This window comes from Ornithorhynchus anatinus, chromosome 1, assembly GCF_004115215.2.
Source record: "Ornithorhynchus anatinus isolate Pmale09 chromosome 1, mOrnAna1.pri.v4, whole genome shotgun sequence".
Classification (NCBI taxonomy): domain Eukaryota; kingdom Metazoa; phylum Chordata; class Mammalia; order Monotremata; family Ornithorhynchidae; genus Ornithorhynchus; species Ornithorhynchus anatinus.
Genome location: NC_041728.1, coordinates 110,082,312 through 110,097,881, shown reverse-complemented (window position 1 = coordinate 110,097,881; position 15,570 = coordinate 110,082,312). Strand labels below are relative to the sequence as shown.

General features: G+C 43.0%; 1 protein-coding gene across 1 annotated transcript in view; it reads left to right on the top strand.

Moving 5' to 3' along the window:
* The window catches only part of AADAC (arylacetamide deacetylase), a 42,278-nt gene that overhangs the window by 12,802 nt on the left and 13,906 nt on the right, over positions 1-15,570 (top strand). Inside the window, exon 2 of the mRNA XM_029074155.2 lies at positions 6,573-6,795. Within this exon, the coding sequence (XP_028929988.1) occupies positions 6,573-6,795 (223 nt within the window). The remainder of the gene's footprint in view (positions 1-6,572; positions 6,796-15,570) is intronic.

The following is a 15,570-nucleotide window of genomic DNA, read 5'->3' as shown; positions in this document are numbered from 1 at the left end:
TATGATTCAGTGGATGATATTGGGGAGGAAAATATTGGTTCAAAATAAAACAGTTTAAGAATAATACAGTGCTAACAATAGGAATAATAACAGTAATATTAATGATAGTTGTGGTATCTGCTAAGCACTTACTATGTGCAAAGCACTATTCTAAGCACATACTGTGCACACCCAGAATAATCAGAATTGACAAGGTCCTTGTCAATCATTCATTCATTCATTCAATAGTATTTATCGAGCACTTACTATGTGCAGAGCACCGTACTAAGTGCTTGGAATGTATAAATCGGCAACAGATAGAGACAGTCCCTGCCCAGTGACAGGCTTACAGCCTAATTGGGGGAGACAGACAAAAATAATAGCAATAAATAGAATCAAGGGGATGTACATCTCATTAAAACAATAGCAATCATGAGATCACAGTCTTAGTAGGAGAGAGAAGAGGTATTGAAACCTTATTTTAAAAAGATGAGGAGACTGAGGCATAGAGAAGTTTAGTGACTTGCCCAAGGTCACAAAAATGGCTGATTTAGGAGTCTAACCATGGTCTTCTGACTCCCAGTCCTGGAATAGCACAAGGATGATGGCCAAATGCCTCTGTAAATGAATGAGGGATGTAGCCACTCCAGAAAGAACAGCAGCATAAACAGGCTGAGTAGTACAACTTACATTTGGTGTTGTGGCTCCCAGCTGGGATCAGCATTAGAGCAGTTATGGACACCCTGGACAACTATTCCTTGACCCCAGAGACTTGGGGAAGCCCATTTCTCAATGTAAGGTCCCTATTTACTGATTGTAGTGATAATAAGAATTACAGTATTTGTTAAGAATTTACTATGTTCCAGGCACTGTACTAAGTGCTGGGTGAGCTACAATCAAATTGGGTTGGACACAGTCCCTGTCCTACGTGGGGCTCACAGTCTCAACCCTCATTTTACAGATGAGGTAATTGAGGCACAGAGAAGTGAAGTTACTTGCCCAAGGCCACTCAGCAGACAAGTGGCAGAGCCAGTACTAGAACCCATGACCTTCTGACTCCCAGGCCTGTGCTCTATCCATTACTCCATCAGGGGTCTCCACAGCACGCATGTGGTATTACATACCTGTAGTTTATTCAAAGCTCTAGACTGGGAGCTCATTGTGGGCAGGGATTCTCTCTATTGCTGTACTGTAGTTTTCCAAGTGCTTAGTACAGTGCTCTGCACACAGTAAGCACTCAATAAATATGATTGAATCATTGAATGATTAGATTCCCCTCTAGACTGTAAGCTCATTGTGGACAGAAAACATGTCTACCAATGCTGTTATATTGTTATACTGTATTTTCCCAAGCACTTACTCCACATATTAAGCAGTCAATAAATGTGATTGATTGACTGACTGATCTCCATGATCCCCAAAGAACCCTAAACACACCTGATACCTGAAGAAGCAGTATGACCTAGTTCATTCATTCATTTGGTTTTATTTATTGAGCACCTATCATGTGCAGAGCACAGTACTAAGTACCTGGAAGAGTACAATTCAACAATAAACATCCCCATTCCCTTTGCTCAATGAGCTAACAGTCTAGAGAGGGAGACAGACATTAGTATAAATAAATAAATTACAGATATGTACATAAGCGGCAGTTATAATAGTATTTATTCATTCAGTAAATACTATTGAATGAATGAATGAATGAATGAATGAATGAATGAATGAATAAGTGCTGTGGGGCTGGGTAAGATCGGATCAAGGATGACTTTGGAGAAATGCTCTAAGAGGCCTCTGATGGACGTCCGGAAAATGGTACATGTGATGCTACTTACCTCTCATGATGCATGGGACATCGCTGATGTCAATCTGCCAGTGTCTGAAAGATGAATGAGCCTCCGTTCTGAGGGAGAACACGCTCAGAGGAATCGGTTATAATGAGAGCATGTCGGTCCAGGCGTACTCTCTCAACCTTGTCAGTTGGGATCCCAAATAGGCTTGAAGTAATAATAACAATAATAAATACTGTATTTGTTAAGCACTGGGGTAGATACAAGGTAATTGAGTTGGACACAGTCGCTCTCTCACAAAGGGCTCACAGTCTTAATCCCCATTTTCTAGATGAGGTATCTGAGCCCCAGAGAAGTGAAGTGACTTGCCCAAGTTCACACAGCAGACATGTGGCAGAGTCAGGATTAGAACCCAGGTCCTTCTGAATCCCAGGTCCATGCTCTATCTACTAATCCAGGCAATAATACCTGTGTTTCTAAGTGGTGCTTTTATCAACACTGTAAGCCCGTCGATTAGACTGTAAGCCCATCAAAGGGCAGGGACTGTCTCTATCTGTTACAAATTTGTAAATTCCAAGCACTTAGTACAGTGCTCTGCACATAGTAAGTGCTCAATAAATACTATTGAATGAATGAATGAATTAACAAAGCGCCCTATTCCTTACAACAACCTTGCAAGGTAGGGTTCAGGTACTTTTACCCCTCATTTACAGCAGGGGAAACTGATGTATGGAAAGGTTAAGTGACTTGCCCAAAGCCACACAGCAAATGGTGGTCAGAGCCTGGACTCGAACTTGGGATCCCTGGCTTTCAGTCCCACAGCTAGGCAATGAGTGAGTAGGCAGGCAGAAGGGCAGCACACAGAGGGGTTTTTTTTGTGTGTGTGTACATCATTAATAGTATTTCTTGAGTGCCTATCGTGCAGGATGCTATACTGAGCATTTGGCAGTGTATAACTGATGAGAAATTGAGGTATAATTGAGAAAATGTTGGACCCTAGTGGGAAGAACCCGGGCCTGGGAATCAGAGTTCTGTTTTGTAGTCCCAGCTCTGCCACTTGTCTGCTGTCTGACCTTGGGCAAGTCATGTCAATTCTCTGTTCTTCATTTACCTCATCTTTCAAATGGGGATTAAGGCTGTGATCTCCATGTTGGACATGCATAGTGTCCAACCTGATTAGCTTGTAGCTACCACAGCGCTTGGATACAGTGTCTGGCATATATTTAAATGCTAAATAAATACCATTTAAAAAATGAAACAAATACACAATTCCTGCCCTCAAGGAGTAAACAATCTCCTGGGGAGATGGGCATGCACTAAACTATTTATAAAGGGTGGGCGTAGAAGAAAGAAACAGCTGCCAGAGAACAAAAAAGACAAAATAATGAGTTAACAAACTCTATGCCAGTTCTAACATGCAGAAGTGACACTCTCGCACAGGAGTTACATAAAGGAAAACTCATGGGGTCCATATTAAGCTCATGCATACAAGACATTTCTTCCAACACTGCAGTGTTGAACATCCAAATTGACTCACATTGCCATTTGGGTGTTTCATAATTCCTTAAAATTGTACTAGCCTCAAAATGAAGTGAATATGTATCTTCTGACAGAATTTGCTGGACAGGCTACTGCTTGCAATGATTATGAATATGTAAGTGTTGAGGACATCTAGTGGGAGAAAATTCATCAGGGAAGGCTTCCTGAAGGAGGTGAAAGTTTTTGAGGGCTTTTAACCTGAAGAGAGCTGTGAATTTGAGACTTTGAAGGTGGAAATCAAATTCCCATCTATCCTAATCCAAATTTTCTGTTGGATGTGGAGCAATCTCCTCCATTTTAGGACAACAGAACTGATGTTCGGTAAAGCGCAGTTGCCCACTCCTCTCTACATCAAACAGAAACTCCGGACCATCAGTTTTAAAGGCTGCAGCACTTTTCCCCTCCTACTTATATGCTCTCTTCTCCCACCATGCTCCTGGTTGTACTCTTTGTTCCTCTCATGCCAATCTACACTTCATACCTCATTTCTACCTCATGCTCTCCCTCTTCCCTCAAACTTCCTCCCCCTTCACATCTGACAAACTGTGGGGTGAAAACAGATTCAATTCAATTCCATTCAATCAATTGTACTTATTAAGCACTGTACTAGGCCCTTGGGAAAGTACAATACAGTAATGAAGAGTGACAATCCCTGCCCACATTGAGCTCACAATCTGGGGGCGGGGAGACAGATATCAGTACAAATTAACAGACATCAATATAAATAAATGCTGTGGCAGAACTCAATGTATCTTCAGTCCTTCATCGTTGATAATATTTTGCTCTTGTGTAACATTTAAATTTTTCCAAAGCAATAGTAGTAATAGTAATAGTGGTAAGTGCTTACTGTGTGCAGAGCACTGTACTAAGCGTTAGGAGAGACTACTCAGATGGGAATTAGACACAGTCCCTTTCCCTTGGGGGATCACAATCTAAGTGGGGGAGAAGGGAATAGAGATAAACACATCAGGAATGATGAAGCATAATAATAATAAAGATAATTCTATTACCTGTTAGGTCCTTACTATGTGCCAGGCATTGTACTAAGCACTGGGGTGGATAGGAGCAAATCAGGTTGGTCACAGTCCCTATCTCACATGAGACTCACAGTCTTAATCACGACTTTACAGTTGAGGTAACTGAGGCACAGAGAAATTAAGTGACTTGCTCCAGGTCACACAGCAGACAAGTAGGGGAACAGGGATTAGACCCCAGGTCCTTCTGAATCCCAGGCTGGTGCTCAATCCACTAAACAGTGCTGCTTCTTGAGACATTAAAACACAAGGCAGAATTTTTCTCTCCTGGGATCAATAATAAAGGAACTAGTAGTCAAGAAATACACTGAAGATTAATATTAGGAAGACTTGCTTTGAAGAGCCTGGAAAAAGTCATGAACGTGCTGATGTAACAATTGCCACAATGAACGTGCTGATGTAACAATTGCCACGAAAATAGAAACTGTCAGTTCTGTGGTGTTTCCAGTGACAACATATGGATCCAAAAGCTCGACAGTGGAAAAAACAGGATAGAAAGAGCATTGAGTCTTTTGAAATGTGGGGTTGGAGAAGGCTTTTGCCAATACCACGGACTGCTCGAAAAACATACAAATGTAATTGGGAGCTAATTAAACCAAAGTGGTGTTTTTGAAGGCCAAGTGACTGAACTTAGCTTATCTTATTTTGGACACACTATCAGGAGAACTAATTCTCTGGAGAAGACATTAATGCTAGGAAAAGCCCAGGGAAAACGTGGAAGAGGCAGACCGGCAGCTAGATGGATAGAGACCATAATAACGGTAACGGAAGAACCATTAGCATGGTTAAGAATTATGGCAGAAGACAGGATGTTCTGCGGAAAGTATATTCATAGGGTCATATGAATCGGAAATGACTCAATGGCACTTGATAATAATAATAATAAAGGACCAGAATTTCAGGCTCCTCAGGGCTCTCAGTTGAGGGCACACCCATGGCCACCAGTCTTCCCAGAATTTTGTGGTAGCCTCATGCTGTGGGTGTGTTGGGAGTAACTTTTATCACCAGCCAGGAGCTTCAGGTGAGGATTTGCAAGAACAGACCTTCACATTTTAGAAGAACTGGGTGTATCGGTTGGCGAAACCTAAAGCATAAGAAGCAACAGGAACGTCTTTGGTAGAAACTTTGAATGCCAGTAATATGTGCATTTCTTTAAGGAACATCTAGTGATTCTGGATTCCTTAAATTCAGAAAGCAAATAAAAAACAAGCTGTTCCCCCAGCAGAAAAAGTGCAGCTTCTTCTGTCAATCCATTAATAATATTCATTTTGGACCACATGTTGCAGAGCACTGAGTGGAAGGAGCATGGGCCTGAGAATCGGAGGACCAGGGTTCTAATCCCAGCTCTGCCAATTTCTCGCCCATTGCTTGCTGTGTGATCTTGGGCAAGTCACTTAAGTTCTCTGTGCCTCAGTTTCCTAAGCCATAAAATGGGGATTCTATACCTGTACTCCCTCCTACTTAAGACCATGAACCCCCAAGAGGGGTACGGACTGTGTCTGACCTAATTAACTTGTAACTAACCCAAGGCTTAGAAAAGTGTTTGACACATAATAAGCATGTAATAAAAACCACAGTACACACAAACCGAAGTAAAGACACAGTCCCTACTCTGAGGAAGCTAACAATCTAATGGGGAGACAAGTGGATAAGACCTACCAATCATTCAATAAGTAAAAGAATACGAGAATAGGTAAAACAATTCAATAAGTAAACACTCACATGTTAACGTGGCTGATGGGACATTACCAGGGATTTGTAGAATAACCCCTGGATTTGTAGAAAAGGAGGGCTTACGACTTTCTATTATAGATAAGCAGCGTGGTTCAGTGGAAAGAACACGGGCTGTGGAGTCAGAGGTCATGAGTTCAAATCCCGCCTCTGCCACTTGTCAGCTGTGTGACTGTGGGCAAGTCACTTAACTTCTCTGTGCCTCAGTTACCTCATCTGTAAAATGGGGATTAAGACTGTGAGCCCCACGTGGAACAACCTGATTGCCCTGTGTCTACCCCAGCGCTTAGAACAGTGCTCTGCACATAGTAAGCGCTTAACAAATACCAGCATTATTATTACTATTATATGATTTTATATTGAAATAATTTGTAATATTCCACTGAGTACTTGGATAATTCCTATCTGTAATGTATAAAATACCATATGCATGATTTTTGTGTGTTTTTTTGGTTTTCATTTCAGATTTTTAAATACTTGTTTATCATTTCTTTGATCTTAGGCTACATTAACTGAAATACTGGGGCTTGCCCATTATATGGATGTTATTAATGCAGTCACAAACCAAGGAAACGTGGGCCCGATATCAGATGAAAATATCACTGTGACAGATACGACATTTAATGGCATTCCAGTTCGTTTATACATGCCAAAAAGGAAATCTGATACCCTGAAAAGGGGAGTGTTCTTCATTCATGGTGGTGGTTGGTGTATAGGAGATAAAGGTAAGTGTGAAAATGAAACATTTCTTTAGTTGCAAAGTAATTACTGAATCTGTTAAAGAGGGTGTCAGTGTGTTGGACAATGGATATACTTATGTTCATTCATTCACTCATTCAATTGTATTTATTGAGTGCTTACCGTGTGCAGAGCAATCTACTAAGTGCTTGAAAAGTACAATTTGGCAACAGATAGAGATGATCCCTACCCAACAACGGTCTCACAATCTAGAAGAGGGGAGATAGCCAACAAAAGAAAACAAGTAGACAGGCATCAATAGCATGAAAATAAATGAATAAACTTATAGATATATACAAATTATTAATAAAATAATGAATATATACAAATATACACAAGTGCTGTGGGGCAGAGAGGGGTGTAGATCAGAAGGAGGGAGTAGGGGTGATGAGGAGGGGAGGAAGAGCAGAGGAAAAGGGGGGCTCAGTCTGGGAAGGCCTCCTGGAGGAGGTGAGCTCTCAGTAGAGCTTTGAAGGGGGGAAATGAGCTAGTTTGGCGGATGTGAGGAGGGAGGGCATTCCAGGCCAGAGGTAAGAAGTGGGCCAGGGGTCGATGGTGGGACAGGTGAGAACGAGGCCTAGTGAGGAGGTTAGTGGCAGAGGAGCGGAGTGTGCAGGCTGGGCTGTAGAAGGAGAGAAGGGAGGTGAGGTAAGAGGGAGCAAGGTGATGGAGAGCTTTGAAACCAAGAGTGTGGTGTTTTTGTGTCATATGAAGGTTTATAGGTAACCATTGAAGATTTTTGAGTAAGGGGGTGTTGCCCAGGGCGTTTCTGTAGAAAGATAATTGAAACAGTGGAGTGAAGTGTAGATTGAAGTAAGGAGAGACAGGAAGTTGGGAGATCAGAAAGGATGCTGATGCAGTAATCCAGTCGGGATATGATGAGCGATTGTACCAACAAGGTAGCGGTTTGGATGGAGAGGAAAGGGCAGATCTTGGCAATGTTGTGAACGTGAAAGCGGCAGGTTTTGGTGATGGATTGAATGTGTGGGGTGAATGAGAGAGCAGAGTCAAGGATGACACTAAGGTTGAAGGCTTGTGACACAGGAAGGATGGTAGTGCCGTCCACAGTGATGGGAAAGTCAGGAAGAGGACAAGGTTTGGGAGGGAAGATAAAGAGCTCAGTATTAGACATGTTGAGTTTTAGGTGGCGGGCAGACATCCAGGTGGAGAAGTCCTGAAGACAGAGGGAGATATGAGCCTGGAGGGAGAGAGAGAGAACAGAGAAGATGTAGATTTGGGTACCATCTGTGTAGAGATGAGAGTTGAAGCCTAGGCTGGTCTTAGTGGCTTGGCGTCTTAGTCATTAAGTCAACATTCAGTGATTTTTTTAAAAACTATGTGAATGCAAAGCATCATCCTAATGGATAATGGATACAACAAGACTTGACTCCTGGATATCAAGGACCTCACAATCTAAAACAGTAGATAATGGACTTATGAGGAAAGACAGAATACATTAAAATCAAAACAATGTGTGACACAAGGACAATGCTACTCTCCTTTTGGGCAGGGACTATGTCTACCAACTCTACTGAATTGTACTTTCCCAAGTGCAAAGTCCAGTGCCCTACATATAGGAAAGTCTCCTTAAATACCTCTGATTAATCGATTGTCCACGCAGTGTGACTCAGATGGGGTAGGGCGGCAGTGCGTGTCCATGCACTTGGCCTAGTGGATACAGTATGGGCCTGCAAGTTAGAAGGTCATGGGTTCTAATCCCGGCTCTGCCACTTGTCTGCTGTGTGACCTTGGGCAAGTCACTTCATTTCTCTGGTCTTCAGTTGTTACCTCATCTGTAAAATGGGGATTGAGACTGTGAGCCCCACATGGGACAGGGACTGTGTCCAACCCAATTTGCTTGTATCCACCCCAGGGCTTAGTACAGTGCCTGGAACATAGTAAGCACTTAACAAATACCAAAATTATGTTCATTATTATTATTGTTACTATGCAATGTGTCTCAGAGAGACAGAAGTATGACCTAGTGGAAAGAACATGGGCATGGGAGTCAGAGGATCTGGGTTCTAATCCCAGGTCTGCCAACTGCTTCTTGAGTGCCACAATTTTCATTCACTCAATCGTATTTATTGAGCACTTACTGTAAACTAGGGGTTCAATATCTGTTCTCCCTCTTAAATAGACCATGAGTCCCACGTGGGTCAGGGAATGTGTCCAAACTGAATAATTTATATCTACCCTAACTCTTAGAACTGTGCCTGGCACATAGTAAGTGCTTAACAAATACCATGAAAAAGAGTGTGTGTCCATGCACCGTGGCTCATTTTGGGGGAGGAAGGGCTGGAGAAGTGGATGACCCAGTCAGCAAGGCTCCGTGGTGCTACTTTTTTTTATATGGTATTTGTTATGCTCTAAGTAAGCCCTGGGGAAGATGCAAGTTAATCAGGTTGGACACGGTCCATGTCCCACATGGGGCTCACAGTCGTAATCCCCACTTTACAGATGAGGTAACTGAGGCACAGAGAAGTTTAATGACTTGTCCAGGGTTCACCCAGCAGATAAGTGGCAGAGCTGGGATTTGAGAAGCAGCATGGACTAGTGGAGAGAGTATGGGCCTGGAGGTCAGAAGGACCTGTGTTCTAATCTCTGCTCTGCTATTTGTCTGCTGTGTGCCCTTGGGCAAGTCACGTCACTTTTCCATGCATCAATTCTCTCATCTGTAAAATGGGCAGTGAGACTGTGAGCCCCAAATGGGCCAGGGACTGCGTCTAACCTGACTTGCTTGTATTGACCCCATTGCTTAATTTAGTGCCTGGCACAAAGTCAGCACTTAACAAATACCACAGATATTATTATTAGGTCCTTTCTATTCCCAGGCACGTACTCTATCCACCAATCCATGCTGCTTCCATTCCTCCTCACTCTTCACCTCATAGAAATAGTCAAAACAAATTGGAGTCTCAAAGTAAATCATTTGTAATGGTGAATTAAATGCTGTAAAGGAGCCATAACTTGCTAGAGTAGTTTGAAATTTCTTATTTAATGAGGGCAGAACTAGTGCCCCGACATTCTGAATCACCACTGTAACCCACGAACTGTTAGTGAAGGGAGGCTTAACTAGATGGAAAATGATGAAAAGATATCACCGTTTTGACGTTGCTCCTCTCGTGCTGTGACTACTTAAAGGGATTCGGGAGGAAGCCAGGAGCACACCCAAAAATTGCTGAGGTGGAACAAGCGAAATATAGGTTGTGATTTCCCGATTAGCACTGACGTAGACAATATTTTCATATGGGCTGAACATAGAATGGTTTTCAGTTTCTGGATAGTTAGTAGTGTTAGCTGTAATAGTATTAATTGAGCACCCACTTGATGCAGTGCCCTGTATTAGGTGCTTGGGAAGCCCAGACAAGCACCGGATGCTAGGCATCAGGGCATACTAAAGGTTTTGATGGTTATAGTCAGGCAGGTGATTAGATATCATATGGTGAATTTAAGAAATGTGCTACCTGCAAGCAGTTGTCCAATTTCCTTTTTTTAAATGGAGAAGCAGCGTGGCTCAGTGGAAAGAGCACGGGCTTTGGAGTCAGGGCTCATGAGTTCGAATCCCACTCTGCCACTTGTCAGCTGTGTGACTGTGGGCAAGTCACTTAACTTCTCTGTGCCTCAGTTCCCTCGTCTGTAAAATGGGGATTAAGACTGTGAGCCCCACGTGGGACAACCTGATTCCCCTGTGTCTACCTCAGCGCTTAGAACAGTGCTCGGCACATAGTAAGCGCTTAACAAATACCAACATTATTATTATTATTATTATTAAATGGTATTTGTTAAGTCCTTACTATGTGCCAGGTACTGTTCTAAGAGCTGGGATAGATAAAAGATAATCATGTTGGACACAGTCTCTGTTCCCTATGAGACGCACAGTCTTCATCCCCATTTCACTGATGAGGTAACTGAGACAGAGAGAATTTAAATGACTTGTCCAGGGTCACACAGCAGACAAATGGTGGAGCTGGCATTAGAGCCCAGGTTCTCTTACTCTCCAGGAACATGTGCTTTCCACTAGGCCATGCTGCTTTGCTAGTATGTAAGACTCTTGTGGCATTCACTACTAATTTCCAACACAGAGAGGAACCTATATAGGTATCCTTTGGACCTGCTAGATGGAGTCAAACAAAGATAATGATGATCCCAGAAACCTTTTCATATTTGAAATGCAGATAAGCAAGGTACATGCTGGAACAAGACAATTACAAGTCAATTTTCCCCAATCTTCAGTGTGACTTGTCCCTCTAAATTCCCTCGAAAATCTGCACCCTCTGCATTGGTAAAATGATAATGATAATAATAATAACTGTGGTTTTTGTTAAGTGCTATGTGACAGGCACTGTACAAGCAAACTGGGTAGGACTGAGTCCCTGTCCCACATTCATTCATTCAATAGTATTTATTGAGCGCTTACTATGTGCAGAGCACTGTACTAAGCGCTTGGGATGAACAAGTCGGCACATGGGGCTCATAGTCTTCATCCCCATTTTACAGATGAGGTAACTGAGGCACAGAAAAGTGACTTGCCCAAGGTCACAGAGAAAAGTGGCAGAGCCAGAATTACAACCCAGGTCCTTGTGACTCTCAGGTCTGTACTTTATCCACTAGGCTACTCGGTACCTTCTAGGCTGTAAGAGCTCATTTTGGGCAGGGAACGTGCCCACCAACTCTGATGCATTGTACTCTCTCAAATGCTTAGTACAGTGTTCTGCCTATAGTAAGTGCTCAATAAATAGCATTGATTGATTTAAAGGAGGTGGAGTTTTACTCGACACCAGCCTTGAATTTAGTGCAAACAGGATATACACCTGGAGGGTTTCCAGTCTCAACTATGGGAAGAAAAGTCAGGCAGAGGCCTACCCATTCCATTCCTGCTACAAATTCACCTGTTCTGAGCAGCAGTGGCACCGGAAAGAGTCTAGGGTGGAGACTCAAGTTTATTGCATGGAAGAAGGCAATGGTGTACCACTTCCATATTTTTTACCAAGAAAACTCTATGGATCCACTACCAGAACGATTGCAGATGGAGGTGGGGCGTTCTGGGAGAGATATGCCATGGGTCGGAGATGACGGCACAAGACAAGGATATATAACTTGCTAATAGTTATGGGAAGGGTTCAGTCTTTGAGCTGGGTGGATGTTTACAGAGGTGGATGCACGGGGAAAGCTCACTGAATTCTGGAGCTTTTCGAAGGATTGAATGATTCTACCCCACAGCCCCAGAACATAGCAGTATTGGAAACATGGCAATGGAGTTGAGCCCAAACAATAGCCTTCAACTCTCCTTTTGTGATGAGCCCTGATAACGCCGGCTCTTAACTTTATCATGAGTCACAAGCTCCTTCTTGCCTGCCCCAGATGTTTTGAAGCATGAATAAACAAGAACAATGAACTAACCGGAAGAGATCAAAGAAAAACGCACGGCAGCTTTGAGGTCCCGCGTTGCAACACTCCCGTCCTTCCATTTTCTCTTCTAAATGGTGGGATGTCCATAACTGCTGGGGGCCGTGGATGGGAGCTAAGCCTTCGACCAAACTGAAATCCCACAGATGCTTGCTATACTTCCATGCCTGAAGATCCGGCTGATTACATTGCAACAGTTCCTATGGGAAATCTACTTGCTAATGTATAGATAAATGTAGTTTGTATGCCTGAGTGGTTTTTATCCATGTCAGTTTTACCCACATGTTCCTATCTCTAGATATTGTCACATCACACACCTGATTGCAAATACTTTTTTTTCCTCCCATAGTAGTGATTAGAAAAAAGTTGCCTGGAATTTGCTCTTGGGGTGTGGCAGGAGGTTTAGCCAAATGAAAGAAGGTTTGGCAGTCAGCCCTGATCAAGTCAGGCTAGAGTGAGTTTGAATGGGTTTTAGATCTCCAACATTTACTCCCTCCCCCCTCTAATTTGAACAAAATGGTGAGGGCAAAAGGAAGAATAGTAGAATATAACTGACGAAACTCTTTCAGTCATTAATTTAGGGGCTGTCTGATTACAAACGGTCAATCAATCAATGGTATTTATTGAGCTCCTAAGAATAATAATAATGATAGTATTTGTTAAGCACTTACTATGTTCCAAGCACTATTCAAGCACTGGGGTAGATACAAGGTAATCAGGGTGTCCCTCGGGGGGTTCACAGTCTTAATCCCCATTTTGCAGATGAGGTAACTGAGGCACAGAGAAGTCAAGTAATTTGCCCAAAGTCAAACAGCTGATAAAAATAATAATAATGATGGTATTTGTTAAGCACTTACTATGTGCCAAGCACTGTTCTAAGCAGTGGGGTAGTTACAAGGTAATCAGGTTGTCCCACATGGGGCTCACAGTTTTAATCCCCATTTTTCAGGTGAGGTAACTGAGGCCCAGAGAAGTTAAATGACTTGCCCAAAGTCACACAGTTGACAAGTGGCAGAGCCAGAATTAGAACCCACGACCTCTGACTCCCAAGCCCATGCTCTTTCCACTAAGCCACGCTGCTTCTCTGGCAGAACCACTATCATAGTTGGGATTACTACATGCAGAGCACTGTACTAAGTGCTTAGGAGAGTACAATATAACAGATATTGTAGACATGTTCTCTGCCCCAAATAAGCTTACAGTCTAGAGGGAGAGACAGACATTAATATAAATGAATGTTACAGATATAAAAATTAGAGGACACAGTGCTCTGCGCACAGTAAACACTCAATCAATATGATTTATTTATTTATTAATGTCTCCCTCTCTAGGCTGTAAGCTCCGTGTGGGTAGGGATAGTGCTTTCTGTTGTACTATAGTTTTCCACCTTCTTAGTACAGTACTCTGTATACAGCAAATGCTCAATAAATACCATTTATTGGCTGATTTATCACTTGGAGAAGTAACCCACAGATTTCTCAAGGGGGACATACCTAAGTACAGAAGTGACACAGAGGGAGAGCTAAGTGAGGGCTTAGTCAGGGAAGGCCTCTTGGAGGAGACGTGATTTTTATAGGGCTCTCAAAAGGGGGAGAAGGGTGGTCTGTCAGATTTGAAATGGGAGGGAGTTCCATGTCAGTGGACAGTCATGGGCAAGGGGTCCGGGACAAGATAGACAAATCTAGATTTAATGACTAGTTGATAAAGGAGCATAAGTATGTCGGTTGGTCTGTGGTAGGAGACCAGTGAGGTTAAGTAGCAGGGGGAGAGCTGATTGAGTGCATTAAAGGCTATGGTAACAAGTTTCTGTTTGATGTGGATGATGTGGAGGTGGATGGACATCCCCAGGAAGCTTTTGAGGAGTGGGGAATTGTGGACTGAATTTTTCTTAGAAAAATGATATGGGCAGCAGTGTGGACCAGAGGTACGGACCAGAGCAGGGGGAGACAGGAGGAAGGGAAGTAAGTGAGGAGCCTGATACCATAGTGAAGGCAGGATATGGTAGCTGTTACGTATAGAGGAAGGGGAAATTTTAGAAACGATGTGACGGTAGAACCAACAGGATTTCGTGACTGGCTGTAAGTCTCTGTACGGATTGAATCAAAGAGATGAATGGCAGTGGTTGTGAGACATGGAGAATGTTGGAGTTCTCTTTGGTCACTGGAATGTTGTGGGGAAGACAGTGTTTGGGTGGGAAGATTAGGAGTTCTGTTTTGGACATGCTAAGTTAAATTTGAGGTGTAATTGGGCACATGGTAGGTGCTCAATATGACTGATTGATTGATTGATTCAAGTTGAGGTGTCTTGAGGCAATTGGAAATCCAAGACTGCAGAGAAGGAGTAATTTCAGGGCTGAAGAGGAATATTTGGGAATCAACCATGTAAAGAGGGGTGACTATTGAGACTTGGGCTCAGTACTCTGTGTACTGTAAGTGCTCAATAAATACAATTGATTGATTGATTGTTTGATCGGTTGGAGGTGTAACCATCAAAGACCTCAAGGGATACAGACCAAAGTGCAAAAGTGACAGAGGGAGAGAGTGGAAGGCATAGAGACGAAGAACTGGGGAAAGTGACTGAGAAAGAGATAGAAGAACCAGGAATCAGTGAAGTGTTTACAGGAGAAGGGAGTGTTCCACAGAGTTCAAAGCAGCTGAGAGAGGTTAAGAAGCATAAGGATGGACGAGAGACCATTGGATGTGGCCTGAAGGAGATCACTGGTGGCCTTACAGAGGGCAGTTTCCGTGAAGCAGAGAGGACAGAAGCCAGAAGGCAGAAGTGCAAGCAAACAATTAAAGGGGAGGAAATGGAAGCCGCAGAAGTAAACATTTTCTTGAGGGGTTTGAAAAGGAATTGTAGTTATTGGGGCAGTAAATGAAGAGGGTTAGTTATAATAATATTAATGATGGTATTTGTTAAGTATTTACTATGTGCCAGCTACTGTACTAATCCTGGGGTGGATACAAGCAAATCAAGTTGGGGACAGTCCCTGTCCCATGTGGACAATCTCAATCCCATTTTTCAGATGAGGTAGCTGAGTCACAGAGAAGTGAAGTGCCTAGCCCAAGGTCACACAGCAGACAAGTGGTGGAGTCGAGATTAGAAACCAGGTCCTTCTGACTCCCAGGCCTGTGCTCTATCCAGTACACCATGCTGGTTCTCTGTTATCTCGCTACCCCTCATCTTCCTGGTAGTGATAATGAGAAGCAATGTGGCCTAGTGGATAGAGCATGAACCTGGGAGTCAGAAGGACCTGGTTTCTAATCTTGACTCCACCACTTTTCTCCTCTGTGATCTTGGGCCAGTCACTTCACTTCTCTGAGCCTCAGTTACCTCATCTATCAAATGGGGAT